At 35.7% G+C, this 19,846-nt stretch overlaps 1 protein-coding gene and 1 non-coding gene across 4 annotated transcripts; both read right to left on the reverse strand.

The window, feature by feature from the left end:
• Positions 1-981: 981 nt before the first annotated feature.
• On the reverse strand, positions 982-15,261 carry Smim8 (small integral membrane protein 8). 3 transcript variants are annotated; one of them, XM_027928256.2, is made up of 3 exons: positions 15,201-15,257; positions 5,471-5,627; positions 982-3,754 (listed from the first exon to the last, which is right to left on the reverse strand). In XM_027928256.2, the coding sequence occupies exons 2-3, from the start codon at positions 5,603-5,605 to the stop codon at positions 3,596-3,598; spliced, it is 294 nt and encodes a 97-aa protein (XP_027784057.1). In that variant the 5' UTR covers positions 5,606-5,627; positions 15,201-15,257; the 3' UTR covers positions 982-3,595. The 3 variants fall into 3 exon arrangements, with proteins under 3 accessions (XP_027784057.1, XP_071469322.1, XP_071469323.1); XM_071613221.1 differs by lacking the exons at positions 982-3,754; positions 5,471-5,627 and adding an exon at positions 7,679-11,842 and having other exon boundaries at positions 15,201-15,261; XM_071613222.1 differs by lacking the exons at positions 982-3,754; positions 5,471-5,627 and adding an exon at positions 7,679-11,842 and having other exon boundaries at positions 15,197-15,220.
• Positions 1,738-1,841, reverse strand: LOC114086986 (U6 spliceosomal RNA). Its single transcript, XR_003581721.1, has one exon. It is a non-coding gene; the product is annotated as a U6 spliceosomal RNA (small nuclear RNA).
• Positions 15,262-19,846: the final 4,585 nt, after the last annotated feature.

Below are 19,846 nucleotides of genomic sequence, written 5' to 3' on the forward strand. Positions count from 1 at the left end.
GCTGCTAGCTGCAAACTGAAAGTTATTCCAACATTTTATAAAGCAGTAGTTTGCTATAAACCTTTCCATTTTGAATTTCAGTGCTAAGGTGGAATGACTTTACACCTTGTTTGTGTAAGTAAGCAACCACCATCTGCCCAGCACAACCATAAGACACAAACTGATATGTTAATTGGGCCAATAAAAATGACTACCTGTGAATTTTTTTTTTTTTTAAAGAAAGAGGGAGAGAGAGAGAGAGAATTTTTTTTTTAATATTTATTTTTTTAGTATTTGGTGGACACAACATCTTTGTCTGTATGTGGTGCTGAGGATTGAACCCGGGCCGCACGCATGCCAGGCAAGCGCGCTACCGCTTGAGCCACATCCCCAGCCCCTACCTGTGAATTTTTAAAATTTATCAGAAGTACACAGATGCATAGGCATATTGAGCTCATATAGAAAAAAACAGGCCCATGAGCTTATCAAACACAGCAGACCACTGAACGATGAAACCTCACTTGAGACCCATAAAAACAGGAGCCCCCGGCAAAACTGAACATGATGGCACCCTGATCCTGTTACTCACTCATCATGAGCTTTGCTCAGGAAAATCACCAGAGTGAAGAATGTCCAAAGCTCTGTGCTCTGGCTTTAGCAGAGTGTGGTTTCTCCTGCCTGTGTGGACCATGAATACTCCAAGCTTACATCTCAAACTGACACTGTGAAACTGCCTTCATCAAGATCTTGACATAGAATAAGTTCCTGTGCATTGACATGTATGTGCCCTGAACAAGTTATTTGGCTGGTTCATTTTCTTATCTACCTATAGTAACTCTTTGCATTCATATCTTCTGCTCTGCCTTTGCTTTCAGTTCAGCTTCTGGCCTTAAAAAAAAAAAAAAAAAAAAAAAAAAAAAAATATATATATATATATATATATATATATATACATACACATACATACACACACACACACACACACACACATATATATACATACATACACACACATAAATATGTTTATATACACACATATATACATATATGTATATACACACATATACATACATATATATGTAAATTATATAAAATTAAGACTGGGCCAGGCTCTATGGCACATGCCTGTAATCCCAGTGGCTGGGGAGGCTGAGACAGGAGGATCAGGGGTTCAAAGCCAGCCTCAGCAATGGTGAGGTGCTAAGCAACTCAGTGAGACCCTGTCTCTAAATAAAATACAAAATAGGGCTAAGGATGTGACTTGATATATATATTTGTCTATTTCTCATCTAGATATATATATCCCTTTGAACTCAGATTCCAAAGCACTGTAAATATCTTCCTCTGACCATCTCATATCCCATTCTTAAACACAACTGACTTTATGATAAAGAGGCTTCTTAGTGCAGTAGGTTTAATAAACTTAGTTTTGTTTGATCAACAATTTGTTCTGATAGTCTTGTGGGGGAGTTGGCAATTAATAATCTTTTTCATATTTTTGTTCTAAAATATTGGGATTTTTTTGTATTTAAGACTCAAATATCTTATGTTTAAGGGCTAATATAACTACTTAATTATTACATGGATATTTATACATAAGAGGAGTTTAATATGGTGAAAAGATTCCCTAGACTTTTGGAGCAAGGACATCCAGGTTCCTGTCCTGAGAATTACTGGGGATACTGGGTAAATCTTTTAAATATTCTTAGCTGGTTATCTTTTTTTTTTTTTTAAGGAGTAAAACATAATTTTAATCATAAAAATATGGAATGCTTCACAGATTTGAGCATCATCCTTGGGCAGGGGCCATGCTAATCTCTGTATCATTCCAATTTTAATATATGTGCTGCCAAAGTGAACACTCAGCTGGCTATCTTAACTGTAAATTGACAGAACTGGACTAGGTGAAGTCCAATGTTCAAAATCCTATGACTATTTCAAAGGGTACTTTATTTGGGGTTGTTATGCCCATTCAACTGAAAATGAATGAAAACATCAATACATTGCCTTTGACACTCTGCTCACACAAAGAATGATATAACCTGTAACCAGCCTGTAGGAAGTCTTATAATTAGGTATTCATTCCTAAAACTCAGTGTGATTCTTCCCTCACAATAATTTTCACAGCTTTGTGCTTGACTGTATCTGTTGCTACCCTGTTTCCTTCACACAGACATGGCTTAAGGCTGCATAATATATAGTTTTGTGGCCCTTCTGGACTGCGATAATTGTTCATCCAAGTAATATCTCCCCTTATACTGAATGTGAACTTATTTTCTTGAATCATAAGACTTCTAAAAGATGGCAACATGACAATAAGTACATAAGCTAAAAACAGAAGAATCCTAGTTCTATGACAATCAAAATACACAGAAAATAAAAAGCAAAAGGTATTTAAATTAAAAGGCATTTGTACCATATAAGTGCATTTTAAATGATACAAAGTATACTATATGGAGAGGTATAGCAAAGAAATATTTAGGGCTTAGTGATAAAGATTTAATTAGATCCATGTAGATAAACACAAATGGCTATGTTCTTTAACACCTACAAATTCAGACATAACTGCATCTTTACATATCTTGCAAAACCTGAAGTGCTAGAAATTAAAACCAATGTGATGAAGACAAACTGCCTGTACTATTATTATTACTTGGTAATAACAAAAGAAACAAAACTTCAGGGATGAAATTTACTGCTGAGCCCCAACTACAGTAATTTGAAGAAAGAGGCAAATATCTAACAATGAAACAGGTCCAGAACCTTATTAGGAAGATTAAAATTATATAAGGAAGCCTAGTATAGTAAGAAAACCTTGTCTATTTCTCATCTATTGAGTAGTTCTAGTTTTAAATAACTAGAAGAATACTTGGTCTTGTGCTTATAACATCATAGAAACTAAACAAGTAGCATCTAGTTATAGTCAAATAAATACCTCATAACCTTTTTTTAAAAAGAAAAATTTCAATTACTTGGTATTATTCTCTCAATCATTATTTTAGTAACTGAGGGGGATATCTTTTTAATTTAAATACAATTCTGAACCAAAAACAGTTGAAAATGAAACCAAAATACAGGAGGCATCTGTGACTGTGAGAACTATTTGTCAGAGTCAAACTCAGTTTTCATTTCTCATACCTTAATGTTGACTTCAGGATTTAAAGTTATGATTTCTCTTCCTTACAAATACAGCTTCTATGCCATGTAGAACACGCACATTTTCTTTGCATGCAACAGAACAAAACAAAGCTCTCATAATAGCTACAAAGCACGACTCACCTTAAAACATTAAAACGTCCATGCACATTTAACAGCACTGAGTACTTTTATCACACAGAGCTCAATAATTAACAAAAATGACTCTATCCTCAAGTCTTTTTTTAAAAAGAGGATTTAATAAAAGAGAAATACTCAGATGCTCTTTCTGTGGAAAGAAAATAAGACAGTGGCTGCAGCTGTATGGGGATAAAATTTACTGCAGTCATTTGGCTACAACTGCTACCTTTTCTTCTCATTAACATATTCTAGAATAAGAAATATGATTCTGTACACTTGCAAAGTTTTCATTTGAAGATTTCAGAGCCTTTAATAAAGTTCCACTGCAGTAACCAGCCCTTTAATCCCATTTAGAAGTTTTTCTCCTCATATAACTGTGCCCTTCACTATCAATTGCTTCATAGAGGTCCTTTTTATTCTCTTGTGTTGCATGTAGATAACCAATATAAGCCACACAAAGTGAAAGGGTGACCAATCCAAAAGCCATTACAGGTTTGTTCTGTCAAAGAAAAAAAAAATATAAAGTCTCATTAGGACAATAATTTGAGGAGATTCAGCTATCTGTTGCACTCTCCTCTTGACACACCAAGTCTTTGTTACCAGGCTAGCATTCCTATGGCAATATTTCAATTATCATTTACTCAATTATTTATTCAATTAGCTTGACTCTTGTTTACAGATTATAGAAGATTCCTGCTTCTCCTCTCTACAGCCTGGACATCTTAGATCTCCACCTTCAGGAAGTTGACACGTGAGAGAGGAGTGAGGCATGGACATTGGTCTGGTACAAAGTCTTCAGTGGTATCTATGTGATGCAAAGAAGTTGCTTAATTTATCTTGTCCAAGTCTTTCCACTTGCAAATCTCATAGTAGCTTATTTAATTAGAAAGTGAGGAATGAAGAACACAAGGTGTTTTTCTTGCCCAAGACATGTATAATTGTCAAAAAGCCTTTTATAACCTATTTTAGGCATAGAAGTAATAATAATGTGCACACTTTTCTGAGAGCCTAAATTTAGTGACTGGAACAGATATCATGCTGTTATAATAACTTTAATGTACTAGTGGAAGACCTAAGACCATAGAAGCAAAGCAATGTAGCCTTGAATAAAATAAAACTTTTAAATACAGGAGTTTCCAGAGTAATGTTTTGTCTATTAATATTTTGGGCCCATGGCTGACAGTATATAACTGAAACTCTGAAAAGCAAAAACTCAGATAAGGGGTAAGGGGTGACTATTGCACTACTTCAAATCATAATTGCTAAAGAATAAGAGTTAAAGTTTTTGACTTGAATGAATATCTTTTAAAAAGCTGCAAGCTCAGAGCAGTTTAAATTTGCAATTCTTGAAATTCTATTGGCAATTTAAAAAACACATTAGTTTGGTCTTTAAAATAATCTTTCTTAATTTAATTGACCTATTTAGCTTTAAAACAGCTTACATTGGCAACTGCTATTAAAATTCTAATCAGATTTAATATAATTTGATTTCATTTACTTATAAAATAGAATTTACATTTATTTAAAAATAAAATTCATCAATCAAATATATTCATTAATTTACAGAAGAATATAAAAGATTTTCTATCTCCATAACAGCATGCAAATGTATGGTTTGGATTTTTTTCACAAAATGTAATATTGCTTAAATAATGATTAATAAAAGCTGGAAATGCAGTAAGAACAATCAGTTTCCATTTTTGACTGTTTCAAATGAAGGTCTTATTTACCAAATAGTACATGATCAAACTATAAGAATTACCTTCAGGCTGGGGTTGTGGCTCAGTGGTAGAGCGCTCGCCTAGCACAGGCGAGGCCCTGGGTTCAAACTCCAACACCACATAAAAATAAATAAATAAAGATATTGTGTCCTACTACAACTTTGAAAAAAAATAAATAAATATTTTTTTTTAAAAAAGAATTACCTTCAAAATAGTGCAATAATTAAACTAGTATGTTATCTTGAGAAGCTGATCCATTAAAATAATAATTTTCCATTAAAATTTTCAAATGCCCTCAAAATACTTCATTTTATCTGTGTATTTATACATGAAACAGGATTTAAAATTTTTTTCACTTGCTTTTATTCATAGAGAGGACTTACTAATTGATAGAAAATTTCCATGATAAAATCAAATGCTACAGAAAAAGAACTTTCCATTTAAGATAGCCTAATTAAACATAAAGTCTTATCCTGGATTATGTATTATCTTACAGGCTTAATGAAGAGCTCTGGATTCACAGCTCGAAATAAGGTCGTCGTGCGTACCCCTCTGAGCCCTGGATTTGGAAAGTCTTTCTCTTTGGGTGATTCCTTTTTAAGTGTTGGTGGCTCAGGAGCTGAAGACATCTTGAGTAATGCGATTTATTACCTAAAAATAAAGTAATACATTATTCCTTCATACTTGTTTCTTTGATAAACCTCTTTTAAAAAATATTTCTTATACAAGCAACAATAAATGTTGGCAAGGATGTGGAGAAAAAGGTACACTCATACATTGCCAGTGAACTGCAAATTGGGGCAACCACTATGGAAAGTAGTATGGGGATTCCTCAGAAAACTTGGAATGGAACCTCCACTTGATCCAGTTATCCCACTCCTGAGCATATACCCAAAGGACTTAAAATCAGTATATTATAGTGACACAGCCACATCAATGTTTATAGCAGCTCAATTCACAATAGCTAAACTATGGAACCAACTGATGTGCCCTTCAATAGATGAATGGATCAAGAAATTGTGTTATATATACACAATGCAATATTACTCAGCCTTAAAGAATAATGAAATTATGGCATTTACTGATAAATGGATGGAACTGGAGAATATTATGCTAAGCAAAATAAGCCCAAAGAACCAAAGGATAAATGTTTTCTCTAATATGTGGATGCTAATTCATAATAAAGGCCGGGGAAAAATAGAGGTAATTTGGACTAGACAAAGGCGAGTGAAGGGAGGGAAAGGGGCATGGCGGTAGGAGCAGAATGAATTGTACATTACCCTGTGTGCATATTTTATATGATCTGTATAACTCTACATCATGTACAACAAGAAGAATGAGAAGTTATACTCCATTTGTGTGTGATATGTCAAAAATGCATTCTACTGTCAGGTATGGCTAATTAGAACAAATTTAAAAGATCATTCTTATATTCATTTAAAATTTTTTTGTAGATGGACAGCATGCCTTTATTTATTTTTTTATGCAGTGCTGAGGATCAAACCCAGTGCCTCACACATGCTAGGCAAACACTCTGCCACTGAGCTACAGCCCCAGCCCTACTCATTCTTTTTTCTGAATTCTAGGTATGCATCAAAAGTGATTGTAAGTAGCACTTTAAGTTTGGTTTGCTAAAATGGTTATTACTATTATTTTTTCATCTCTTAAACCCCAGTAAAGTGGGCAGAAGTCTGGAGAATGGTTTGTTGGTCTGACTCAGACCTGTTATAAGAAGTCAGGGCTGGGGCTGGGGCTCAGTGGTAGAGCACTTGCCTAGCATGTGTCAGGTACTGGGTTCGATTCTCTGCACCACATATAAAATAAAGGCATTGTGTCCATCTATAACTAATTAAAAAAAGAAGAAGAAAAAGAAGAAGTCAGGGCTAAGGGAAAGAGAGGCCAGTGGGTAATCCATTCCTTTATTTACTCTTCTTTTCATTTTTTCTCACCTTAACCCTTCCACAGCAATCTGAGGGAAATACTATAACATTCCTTTGCTTAATATCTCCTACAGCTTTACCCCTGGCCTACTTTCCCCTCATCCTCTGCCTTTTTCCACTGGCCCACCCAAGCAGAAGAGGAAGCAGCTGTTTCTATTCACTCCCCCTCTGTCCTCTGTTGCTAAGTCCTCTTAGCAACTCCCTGGAAGGACATTCTCTGCTATGTCCTTAATCTAAATATCCCTTCATCTCTTGGCTATTCTACATTTATCCTATTAAATTGAAGTGTGTCTTTTGTCCTAGCTGGAATAGTCAACAATTTAAGAATGTTTCTCTCTTCCAGGTATCATTCCTGCCATTTAATACTGGGATAGTGGTGGTGGTGGGAGTGGGGGTTTGAAAGGGAGGAGGTTAAAAAAAAAAATAAAAAAAAAAATAAACCTTCCCCAAACTGAAATTAATGACAAAAAAGTCAATAAGAGTCAGACATTCACATTTAAGCCGGGCACAGTGGCTCATACCGGCTCGGGAGGCTGAGATAGGAGGATCCTGAGTTCAAAGCCAGCCTCTACAAAGGCAAAACGCTAAGTAACTCAGTGAGAGCCTGTATCTAAATAAAATACAAAAAATAGGGTTGGGGATGTGGCTCAGTGGTTGAGTGCCCCTGAGTTCAATCCCTGGTACCTAAAATAAAAAATAAAAATAAAATTCACATTTAAACATTAATTGTTGCTTTGTACAAATATTCTTTATTAAGTCTTCTATTTTATACACTTTAAAAGCAACATTTTTTGCAACTTAACAGTCTTGGAGGAAATCAGGTGCTTAGCTTTTCAAAACACTTTATGCTGCAATGCTCCTGAAACATTAATCTATACCACTTAATAGGGTAAATACCTCATAGAAACATCTGCCTGAAGGGAAGGGATTCTTCACTTTCTATATTTGCAAAGGCTTTAGATCATTGTTGGCTGTTCTATCTCTTGGTCCCCATACATGTTATAGTTATCATTGCTGATGTCATCATCTTCTCACCATCATGGCTTTCTGGTTCCATTTTTAAATAAGTGAGAATCCCTGTAGCAATTTCATGTACTGCAAACACTTGGGAAATAAATTGCTATTTGTAGCCATGAAGTCTTCAAAATATAGCTGTTTGGGGATACCAGAATCAGTAGCAATTTAGAACTAGGATTGGTTCAAATACCATGTTGAGTTGGTATCTTTTTCCAGGTGTACCTCAGAGGTTTCCACAGGAATTACGCCTGTTAGTTGCCAACATATTACTATTGTACACGATTTTACAGACCACTGGGTCTCAACAACCACGTCAATGGTTTGCTTCATGTTGATGTTCTCAGCCTTTTTCTTTCTTGTCTAAATTTAGTTATTCCTGCAACTGGCTCCAGTAGCAAGCTTTTGCTGTGTGAATAATCCCGGATTTGAAGGCTGAAGAATGGCTGTGCAATTCAATGGGAAAAACTCAACTTAAATTCAATCCAAGCATGGAAATATGTTGTAGGCAAAGTGATTTGTTAACAAGCAAGAGGATACCGCATTTTGTTCCTTTCATTCTCTTGTCAACTTAACTCAGCTATTCCCTACTCAGCCATTCCCTAAAAAAATGTTATTATTTGGGCATGTGTGTTGGCTTGTTAATTACAGGAGAACAAATGAACAATTCTGAAGCAATGGGGGTTAGCTGGCTTGCCAATGATGAGTGGTCCAAAATACTCTATAGCAGAATATAGCGACTACCAATCTGTTAACTTCCTTTTAAAAGATCGTCTCTATCATGAAGCACAAAAGAAAGTCACAAACTGGTAGAGTATACCTGTTTCATCAGCGTTTAAAACACCATTCAAGCTGTAACCAGCAATTGTTTGGTCTTTGTTTTTAAAATTTCTCCTACACACAAATTAATAATTTTCTGGAACACTGTTTTCTTCACTACAGACAACTTCTGAAGCAATTCCATAAAGCGCCTAAAATTTGTTCAGTCAGCTGAAACGTACTATGGCCAAGTTAGTAAAAACCTGAGACATTATGTTGCAGAAATAATACAATTAAATGCTCATTTCCTGCATGAACTTCTTGGTTACTACCCAAAAAGGACCCACATTCAACTCTGCTTTAGTCTTAAAATATTTTTAAACTTTCTCTTCAATCTTGGCTCAATCTTTAAAAATAATGGACAATGTAGGGGGAATGATGCTAAATATCTTTGCTATTTCTCCTATTTTGTGACAGCAATCTACTGTTTCCACTATCATCACTCTTCTCTTCTAATGAAAACTCATGAAGTGTTTCATTTGACCCCTTTGAACCTTCCTATCATGATGATAGGATGGAAGATGTGACAAATGTGTTTAGAATTTAAGTAACAAATACTGGCCACCAAGTGCTGAAGCCAGATATCGATGATGTTTCTCCTTGTATTAAAAAGTACACTTGAATAGGAATATTGGGGAAAGAGAAAATTCAAAAGGAAGAAATTAGTGAAGTGTAAACAGCATTTCAGTTCACCAACAAGATATATCTATAAGAAATATTAGGCAGGAAATGATTGACATATGGCCGTACTGTTAGGATAGAATCAACAGGCTCAGTTTACTACTACTAGGGCATTAGATAAAAATACGAGGAGAGGGAATGCAGTTGTGACTCAGTGGCAGAGTGCTTGCCTAACATGTGTGAGGCCCTGGGTTTGATCCTCAGCATCACATGAAAATATATTATGTCCACCTACAACTAAAAAAAATTTTAAATACTAGGATGGTCTAAAAAGGCAAATTTACAAAGGCAAGGCTTTCTAATCAGCAACTGACACAAAGGGATGAAACAGCTCCATGTCATTAAAACAAAGATATCCTATAAAAATGAATTACAGTTGTTCATGGGGAAGAAAAACAAGGTAATAAGGGAGTAGGTATGGAGAGCACATTATTATAGAGCACAGAAGAGTCCTCAGAGCATAGTTTATCGTGAACACTGTGTGGATGGCAATGACAATGTGTCAGGAATTCAGAGGGGAAAATACACACACATACACACACACACACACACACACACACACACACACACACACACACTGGTTACAGCCAACAAAAATTTCACAAGTTGAATATCCCTTAACTGAAATGCTTGGGACCAGATGTGTCTCTGAATTTTTCTAAATTTTGGAATGTTTGTATACTTAATGAGAGAGGGGATAAAACTCAAGTCTAACCACAAAACTCATTTAATACTTCATATGTACCTTATCACAGACTGAAGGTAATTTCACATAATACTTTAAATAATTTTATACATGAAAAAGTCTGTGTCCACTGACCCATAAGAAAGTAAAGGTGCCACTATCTCAATTACCCATGTGGACAATTTGTGGCTATTTGGCATCACCATCATTCCACTCTGAATTCACGTGCTACTAGAGAGCAATCATTTTAATATATTCATTCACACATAAGTGCTTAACAGGAAAAAACAGTACATACAATTAATATAGTGAAGAAGTAATATGTTCAAGGTAACTAAGCAGCACAGTGGTACCAGCTGTTAAACAATAGCAGCTTTCAGTTCCCACCTGCAACATTGTTTGATTAAAAGGCTGTTGTACACTATTTTATTTATTTAGGTGAGAAGAATCATCAGAAGCTGTTGAGGGACCAGGCAGTGGCTCCTCTAGGGATGAGGAGGCATTGTGCTGGGTGGCTTTTTTAAAAGTTTTCTCCAGGGTTGTCTGCCTCATTAGCAGCAGTTTTTGTCTAAGAAGTCTCTCTTTGATTTTATAAACTGACATGATTTCTTGTTCTGTTATGAATGAACGCTGCTCTAGACCTTTAATAAGCCCATCACACAGTCTGACCATGTTTTCCACAGGCACTTTCTCTGCAGTGTTCACATCCCCTTTGTCATCACTATTATCACATTCACCTTGATGCAGAACCATTTCAGGTATTTCACCATTGGTCAATGAATGAACAACTGGAGCTTGATTATTGATATGAAAAACTTTTTTGATATCCACTTTTTCAATAAATTTCTCTGTTGCTTTGTTATTAGCAGCTGTTTTATCACCACAAATCTTTAAAAATGTAATACCATGTCTTTTCTTAAATTTCTGCAACCAGCCTGTTGAATATTCACAGTTTCCTTGAATTTTCAATTCATTATGATAGATCTTTGCTTGTTTCATGATCAGCATACCATTCAGTGGCATGTGTTCATTGCGACGCTGACGGATCCACTCTTTCAACACCCGATCAAGATCTTCATTCTTAGCTTTATGCAATGTTTTTCTATTTTTCATTAACTTTGGTTCATCACTTTCAGCATAGAACTTCAGCAGTTTATCCTTCTGTTTCTTCAGGTCATATATGGTGGTCATTCCAACACCATACTCTTCTGTAAGTTGTTTCACACTAATACCACTGTCCAGTTTTTCCAATAGCTTGACTTTCTGTGCTATAGATAAACATAAATGCTTCCTCTTTTTCTTATCATTGTTACTCACAGGGACATCTGCAGGCCTTTTTGACATTTTCAATAATATTTTTACACTGTAGAGCAAATAATATGCAAAAAACTACTGCTAACAACGCATCTATGTCTTGGCCCCATGTGGAACATGCTGGGGAATCTGCTGTTGGCACAATGGGCCTGCACACGTCATTTTATAACCCTCTGAGGGTGTGCTTCTGTGAGAGAATCTGGGTGTGTGGAGAAAAGATATATTGCAGCTGAAGACAAGGAGGGTCTTATTTTCCTTGGGGAAGCTGAATAAGCTGTGTTGTATACCTGTGTCTTGACTGCAAGCTGTCATATGAGATTAAGTGTGGAATTTCCCACTTGAGGCATCATGTTGGCACTCAAAAAGTTTTGAATTTTGGAGTATTTCAGACTTTCAGATTAGGGATGCTCAACCTGTATTTTAAAATTAAAGGGATGCAGTAATGTTTAATATCATGAAATTCAACCAATATGAGATGTGTCTATTAAAAAACTATCTGGGGTTCTAACTTGAATTGTAATGGCTAAATTTCAGTTACAAGATTCCTTGATCTTCTTTTTCCCTTAGAAGAACCTAGTTTTCCTTCATAAAGAATCAAGGAAATAAGCAATCAAGGTAGCACTTATATTGCAACATCCATATCCAAATTCTTATTAATAATACATCATTTATGTTAAACTAAATTCTTCACTAGAAATAACAAAGAATATGTGGACTGGGGCTGGAGGATAGCTCAGTGGTAGAGCACTTACCTAGCAGGAGTGAGAGGCTAGGTTTGATTCCCAGCAACCAACACACACACACACACACACACACACACACAAAAAAAAACACCTGGACTGGAAACCCACATGTATATTTTAAAAAATTTAATATGCTACAATTTCCATTGTTTTTGATATTTTCTGGAGTTTATGAAAGTAACATTTTTCATTTTTAGCATTCTTTAGTAAGAAGTAAGACATCTCAGTTTTATGGTCCTTTCTCCTGTTATGAGCCAGAAACTGAAGATGTTACAATTGTTCTCCCAAAGTTTTCTAAACTTATTTACACATCAAATACATAGTTATATGTATAAAAATACATTAGATTATTTTTAAAATGTCCTGAACTTATTTATACATCTAATACAGAATTCTTTTTTAAAAAATATTTTTTAGTTATAGGTGGACACAATACCTGTTTTAATTTTATTTTTGTGATGCTGAGGATTGAACCCAGGGCTTCACACATGAGACGACTGCTCTACCGCTGAGCTACAGCCCCAGCTCCTACTACAGAATTCTTAACACTCAGATTACTGAGGTCATAAAGAATATCATAAAGAATTTGTTATATGTAGTTATAAAAAATTAAAAGAAAAAAAATTTTCCCATAAGAGAAGGTTCTTCTGTATTTCTGCATGTGCCTGGCCCACAGAACTGTGTATATGTGGGAATTTGAGATGTACTGGTTGAATAAACAAGTGTGCAGCATGAAAAATCTCAGTTGACTCTTCACAGATGTATAAATCACCAGGATTTGGGGGGAAAACAAAGTTCTATATCAACAAGCAAACTTTTAATCTTGAAGTAAAAGCAGACTTGCTATTTTCAAGTGCAGAACTAATGTTAAGTTCCACTTCAAAAAGTTGCACAAATTGTTAGCTAAGGCCAGGTGCAGTGACACACACCTGTAATCCCAGCAGCTTAGGAGGCTGACGCAGGAGGATAGAGATTTCAAAGCCAGCCTCAGCAACTTAGCAAGCCCTAAGAAACTTAGGAAGATCCTGTCTCAAAATTTAAAAAAAAAAAAAAAAACATAAAAAGGGCTGGGGATATGGTTCAGTGGGTTAAGTGCCCTGGGTTCATTCTCTGGTACCAAAAAAATAAAATAAAATAATTGTAAGTTAAAAGCACAGCAAGAACTGACATTACCACTCAAGTGAACTATACCTAAGACAAAACCAGTTAACATCAGGCACACTTCCATCAGAACTTTCTAAGTCTTCCCATCACTTTCTCCAACTTCCCCCCAACACACACACAAGTTAGTAGCGCTTATTTGCATATAACCTTAACAAATATTTAGTTATACTCCCTTTTATAATCTGTTTATTTTGAATTCAGATTTAAATGGGGGAATCACAAAACACACACACACACACACAGGATAGCAGGAATGATAGAAATTTGACATTGCACCACTCCTAATTAATTTGGTGACTAATTTGTGTGCAGGACCACTTGCAAAATAATAAATCAGGCACTACTGACTGCACAATCTATTCAGGTGCACTTATTCTTATTTCTTTTAGAAGAATCAGGAAATTTTAAAATGGACAAAATATTTTATTGGGAGTATAAATATATTTTAGTTTCATATACCACGGTATCTTAATACTTAAATAACTTGATGATTAGTACACATGAGGAACTGTATTGTAAAAAAAAAAAAAAAAAGGAGATAAGACGATATCTTGATATCTGGGTCAGAACAACTTAAAAAATAATTTCAATTAGTACAAACAGGTTTGGGACAATCAGAGGACTTTATGGCTTGAGGGAATTTAGCACAGCCTCAAATTCCAACTTTACCACTTCTAAACTGTGATTTTGAGTAGGTTTCACTTCTGATTTCCAGACTTCACCTTTATGAAAGCAGTAATACTGTCTATTGCACAGAACAGATGCGAATTAAATGTATATGAATTAAATGAAAACATTTTTTAAAGCATAATAGATTTTAGATTTCCAGAAAAAGTTACTACTGTCATCTTATCCTCCATCCTCCTTTAAACAAAGAGAAACCCAAACTCAAAGTGATTGCCTCTTTGCTAGGAGGGTGGGACTATCCAGGTCACCCCACTTCCAGCCCACTCATCACCTCATACCATCTCACTTTAGACTTGAAAGAAAACATGGACTTTGCATCTGTGAGTTACTAAAACAACATTTGTAATAATAAAAAATGGGTCCTATATGTTCTTTGCAATGTAATTTTTTTTTTAAATCTCTTTCTATTTCTTGAATTTACTGTACCTGAAAAAAGGAGAAATATTTTGACAAGGGCTTGTTGCAGATATCCTGAAAAACCTATTTGGCTTCCACAACCCCAGACCAGATTACAGGTTATATTTAAACAAACAGAGTAACAGGTACACAGGTTTTTGGCATGAGTTTATGTAAAGCTTTGTCAATTGGATTTTGAATATAAAATTTGTTCTTTCAAGTAAAATTAAATGTACATTTGATGTGAGGCTTACTTTTTCAATGTTCATTGATATCGGTATTACTGGGCAATCTTCTGACAAAATAAGTTAAAATTCCATGGAAAAGCTGCCCAGAAGCTGAGAACAAAGTAGTACCCACACTTCCGTTAATTACTTAGGACCTACTCAAAGATAGGTGCATTTGAAGCCTCCAGGAGAAACTGCAGTCAATTAAGTTCCAGACTCTGTACTAGGGGATTGAATACGCACAGCTACAAAAGAAAAGGGGATCTTGTGAAATAATAAAACCACACTCCCCTAAATGAGAGAGCCTGGTGAGCTGGGACTCAAAGAAACCGCAGAGAAAGTCGCAAGGGTCTGGGAAATGGGCTCTATGCTGCCGCGTATGTCCGAAATACGGCGTGCGGGCTCAAGTACTCCCGGAGCGGAAGGGTCGGGCTGCCTGAACCAACGCAACCAAGTACGCGGCACCTGACAGTAACACTGGAAAGAAGCAGCGGCCCTGCCCATTCCCAGCCAGCGTCCCTCCACCCGGAAACCCACCACCACCGCTCACCTACCGCGGGGTCACCCCTTCTCCGCGCTTGCGACTGCTCGGCCCCCTGCAAGAGAGAGAAGCCGAGCGCACTCGACCCGGCCCACGCTACAGCGCCACCTACATCTCGGAGGCTGCAGTGCTGAGGCGCAGGGATAACTAGGCTCCACCTGCCCATGCCTCTACCTGCTGAGATTGACCATGCCACAGTGGGGTTTGTGGGCTGGAGTTTTGCAAGGGACATTTCCCCCTCCCCCCCTTTTCTCCTGTTGACCTGTCTTCAGCCTTCCAGCTTCAAATAACCTTTCCATTTCATGTTCATGTTTTCTACAAATAATAGGAGATCATCGCCAAGAAATATGTGTTTATTTAATGAAAATGGGGAGTATTACAAATTAGAAAAGAAGAATTAGGTCTAGGCTCTGTCTACTCTTACTTTAAGGACAGAGTAATTTAAGTGTACAGTTAATCCTCTGCCGTTTCTGTTAAGGCCTTCAGATTCTTAAACATACAAGATTATGCAGTAATGATTAAGATAACAAGATGGATAGGGATGCTGGTTTGCTCATCCTTGTTAATGCTTACATTTGTTAAATTTTGTTTTAGTTGTAGATGACACAATAACTTTATTTTATTTATTTATTTTGTGTGGTGCTGAGGATCAAACCCAGTGCCTCACATGTGCTTAAGCAAGCACTCTACCTCTGAGCCACAACCCCAGACCAGATTACAGGTTATATTTAAACAAACAGAGTAACAGGTACACAGATTTTTGGCATGAGTTTATGTAAAGCTTTGTCAATTGGATTTTGAATATAAAATTTGTTCTTTTAAGTAAAATTAAATGTACATTTGATGTGAGGCTTACTTTTTCAATGTTCATTGATATCGGGTATTACTGGGCAATCTTTTGACAAAATAAGTTAAATTTCCATGGAAGAGCTGCCCAGAAGCTGAGAACAATATGCAAGGATACAAAGCATTGTGCTGCATCATCAACAGACCTAATTTTCTCCTCATCCTTAGGGTTTTCCTCACTAATATACAACTTGCCAAATATCAATATGGAAATAAAAATGCTATTACAGCATGACCAATCCAAAGGGATCAGATGAAAAAATAAATGAGACATAAGAAAATATAAGGAAAAAGCATCAACTGTGGTAAAGACAACAGAGAAAAGCCTAACTTGTAAGTTTCATGGATACAAATACAATGCAAATGATCTGAGTAAACAATAATTCATTCCATTTTATGATGCTTTCAAGAAATTACTTTGAAGAGTGATGCTGGTCTGGTTACTTTCATAATCTTCATTTTGGGCACAACCATAAATATTTAATAATACTTAACAGAAGATTTTATATTTAATGGGATTGCATAAAGCAGAAGTTTGTCTATGTGAAAACATTAAAATTGATCAAAGATAGCTGTTGTAATAATTAGTGGTTCCTAAATGTGCCCTGAGATGACTATAATGGTCTGGGATCCTTCCCAAGAGATCTCTGGTGACACAGGTGATTTTTTTTTCCAGGCAAGCATTAATGGTTGACTTATAATATCTAATAAAAATCACACATTATCAGTGTTTTGTCAAAGGCAGATTTTTTAAAAAATATAAATGCTGCCTTTTTTAAAACCATCTTTCAGAAAGCTGAATCAAAGTAGATGATTTATTAATGTGAGCCAAAGATATCTAACTCCCTTGAATAAATTAGTTGACAAATGTAAAAATCAAGCATGTTGTGGTAATTTTAAAAAAATAATCCCAGTTCTCCCCAGTGCCTGTGTCCACACTCTCCATACCCTTACCCATGCCCTCCCACTCTGACTCTGGGTTCAGTCTTGTATGGCTAATACAATATTAGCAAATGTGATCCAAAAGAAGCTATAAAAGCACTTGAACTGGTAAGCATGCTCCAACAAACCCACTGAAGATGAAAGATACACATACCAAAGTCAAGATCCCATTCCCCAAGCCTCTGATTCTGCCAATCTGGATTGTAGCCTGAGAATTTCCATTTTTATCAAGTTCTTGGGTGATGTTGTTGCTCCTAGTCCTCAAACTGCATGTTGAGAACCGTTAACCTACATGATAGGGCATTTTTTTTTTCATTACTTTTTATTAAATAATTTCTACTTTGAGGAGAGGGATGTAGAATATTTTAACTCATCATAAGAAAATCCTCTGAAAATTTAAATTTAGGATCCAATGAAGCTTCTAACAAAACAGACAAAATAATCTTTTCTGATGATTGAGATTTAAATACAAATGGTATTAATAATAAATCCATGGATTATTATCAGTGTAAAGACAATTGATCAGGACAATTTTATTTGAATATCTTGCTATTTATTCTGAGAAGGCATTTTCCAAGAATCACCAAAAAATACAGATATTTTAGGAAAATTAGAAGATGTATTCTAATTATTTCTAACTCCATTCATTCAGGGTACAAAACAAATAGTTTAGTTACTGAGTGGCATAAATTATAAGAAAGTTCTTTAAAAGTTCTAAAAGAGGGTCACATAATGCCTCAAACAAAGCTACAAAGTCTCAAGTTCAAATAATAATAATAATAATAATAATAATAATAATAATAATAATGATAATAATGATTTCCTTGTCTTCTTTCCTCCCTTCTTCTTCATGGGGCTTTCCTCAAGTCATTTGGAAGTTGTTATACAACAGATGACATACAAGGCTTGCAGTAAGTGTTTTTATTCACAGCAAAGCTGTGAAGGCACCACGTTCAGGTAAAATGGATGGTAAGCTTTTGTGCCAAATTAAAGTAAGCTGCTAAGTTAAGTGCTTTTCTTGATTAGTGACAGCATTTGTTAAAAATTCACAATGAAAAGACTGAAATCTCTGGAGGAAAACAGTCTCACATGGTAATAAGACTTGCCAAACTTCTGCCTCTCTCTCCAAGCCACTAGGGATGCCCTGTCTCTCTTCCAGTCATATCTAATTATTTTGCACAGTTTCTTTCCGTAAGAAGTAGAACTCTGACAGGCAAACAGGCAAAAAATGCTTTTCCATTAGCCCAAGAAAGCCTGATGAAATAAGATAAACTGGCTCAGGTACATTATAATGGAAAGTAAGTGAATCAGACAAAAAAGGTAGTAGGATTATTCAATTGTGAGGGATGATTTTCTTTAATATTATTGATGCATTTATTTTCAATAACTATATGTTATAAACTGGTATGCTGTCCTGCATGTTAATCAACTTTTTGTTACAGTAGGAAAGATTTATTTGCTCACAGTTTCAAAGGTATCAGTCCATGGTGAGTTGGCTCCACTGCTTTTGGGCTGGTGGTGAGGCAGAACTTCACAACAGGGAGCTCATGGTGGGTCAAAGCTGCTCAATTCATGGTGGCTGGGAAACAAAAAGAGAGGGGAAGGGGTGAGCGGGTTGAATACCCCCAGTAATCTAACTGCCTTTCCTGATTTCCACCTCTTAAAGGTACCACCCCCTCCAGATAGCACCACAGACTGGGGACTAAGACTTAAACACATAGGCTATTTGGGGATATTCCATATCTAAACTATAACACCTATTAACCATTTTTTTTTTACTTCGATTACCATGTATTGGTTCTTTTCAACATTATGTTTTACAATTCATCTATATCAATGCATTTCAGTCAATTGTTTGTTTCCTTTGCTATATAATATTCTATTGTATTGAGAATTGAAATGACCTGCATCAATATAAATTTAACTGATGGGACTAAGAACTGAAACCACTATGTCAATGTTACTGCTTTTATTCCCCAGGAAATTCTTTCCAATGAAGATATGATTATAGACCAATAAAATGCGTTAGTGTTTGCACAAGGAAAATTTTGCAAACCAATTTTTACAGGCAAGCAGTTTGCTTATCTGGGTAAACAACTTACTTATATGTTCTTTATAAACACTTCTCTAGACTGTTGTCTTACATGCCCATCAGACCTAAAATATTATATCATGAACTTCACTTAATTTCAATCACTTCCTCACCTTGCAAGATATGCCTTAAGCTTTATGAATCCAGAATCCTAAACTTCATAAATACTCTTCTCTAACTTACCCCTCTAAAGACACTGATAAGGCTCTATAAAGTTTGTTTGATCAACAGAATTTTCTGGTGGTCTTATAGGTCTTTGACAAGGTGAATACAGCCTTCCCTTGATTCCAGGACCCCTTGCAAAATCTGCAATGCTCAATCCCTCATGTGAATTGGTATAGTATTTGCATATAATATATGCATATCCTCTCATATACCACCCTTTAAATCATCTCTATATTATTTACAATACCTAATACAATGTAAATGCTGAGTTGTTACACAATATTGTTTAAAGGATAATGACAATAACAAAAGCCTGTACATATTCAGTACAAATGCATTCTTTTCAGAATATTTACAATGTGGTTGAATTCACACATGCAAAACCTGTGGGTATGGAGGGTTGGTGGCATCTTCCTATTATCCACCCTAGTCAGAAGCCTACAAGAAAGGGAATTCTGGAAATGTAGTTCAGGCTAGTCAAGTGGACATGTCACAATATCCATTACAGATTATTCATAATGACTTTGACTTTTCTGGGAGGAAAGAAAGATGTGTTTCTTATAAAATTATTGTTATTTGGGTATAAAATTTTAGGTTGTCACTTATTTTCTTTT

Source organism: Marmota flaviventris, chromosome 6 (assembly GCF_047511675.1).
Source record: "Marmota flaviventris isolate mMarFla1 chromosome 6, mMarFla1.hap1, whole genome shotgun sequence".
Lineage (NCBI taxonomy): Eukaryota > Metazoa > Chordata > Mammalia > Rodentia > Sciuridae > Marmota > Marmota flaviventris.

Bases quoted from the DNA above. Each gene is read 5' to 3' on its own strand.
- Smim8 (XM_071613221.1), bottom strand. From the start codon at position 11,459: ATGTCAAAAAGGCCTGCAGATGTCCCTGTGAGTAACAATGATAAGAAA.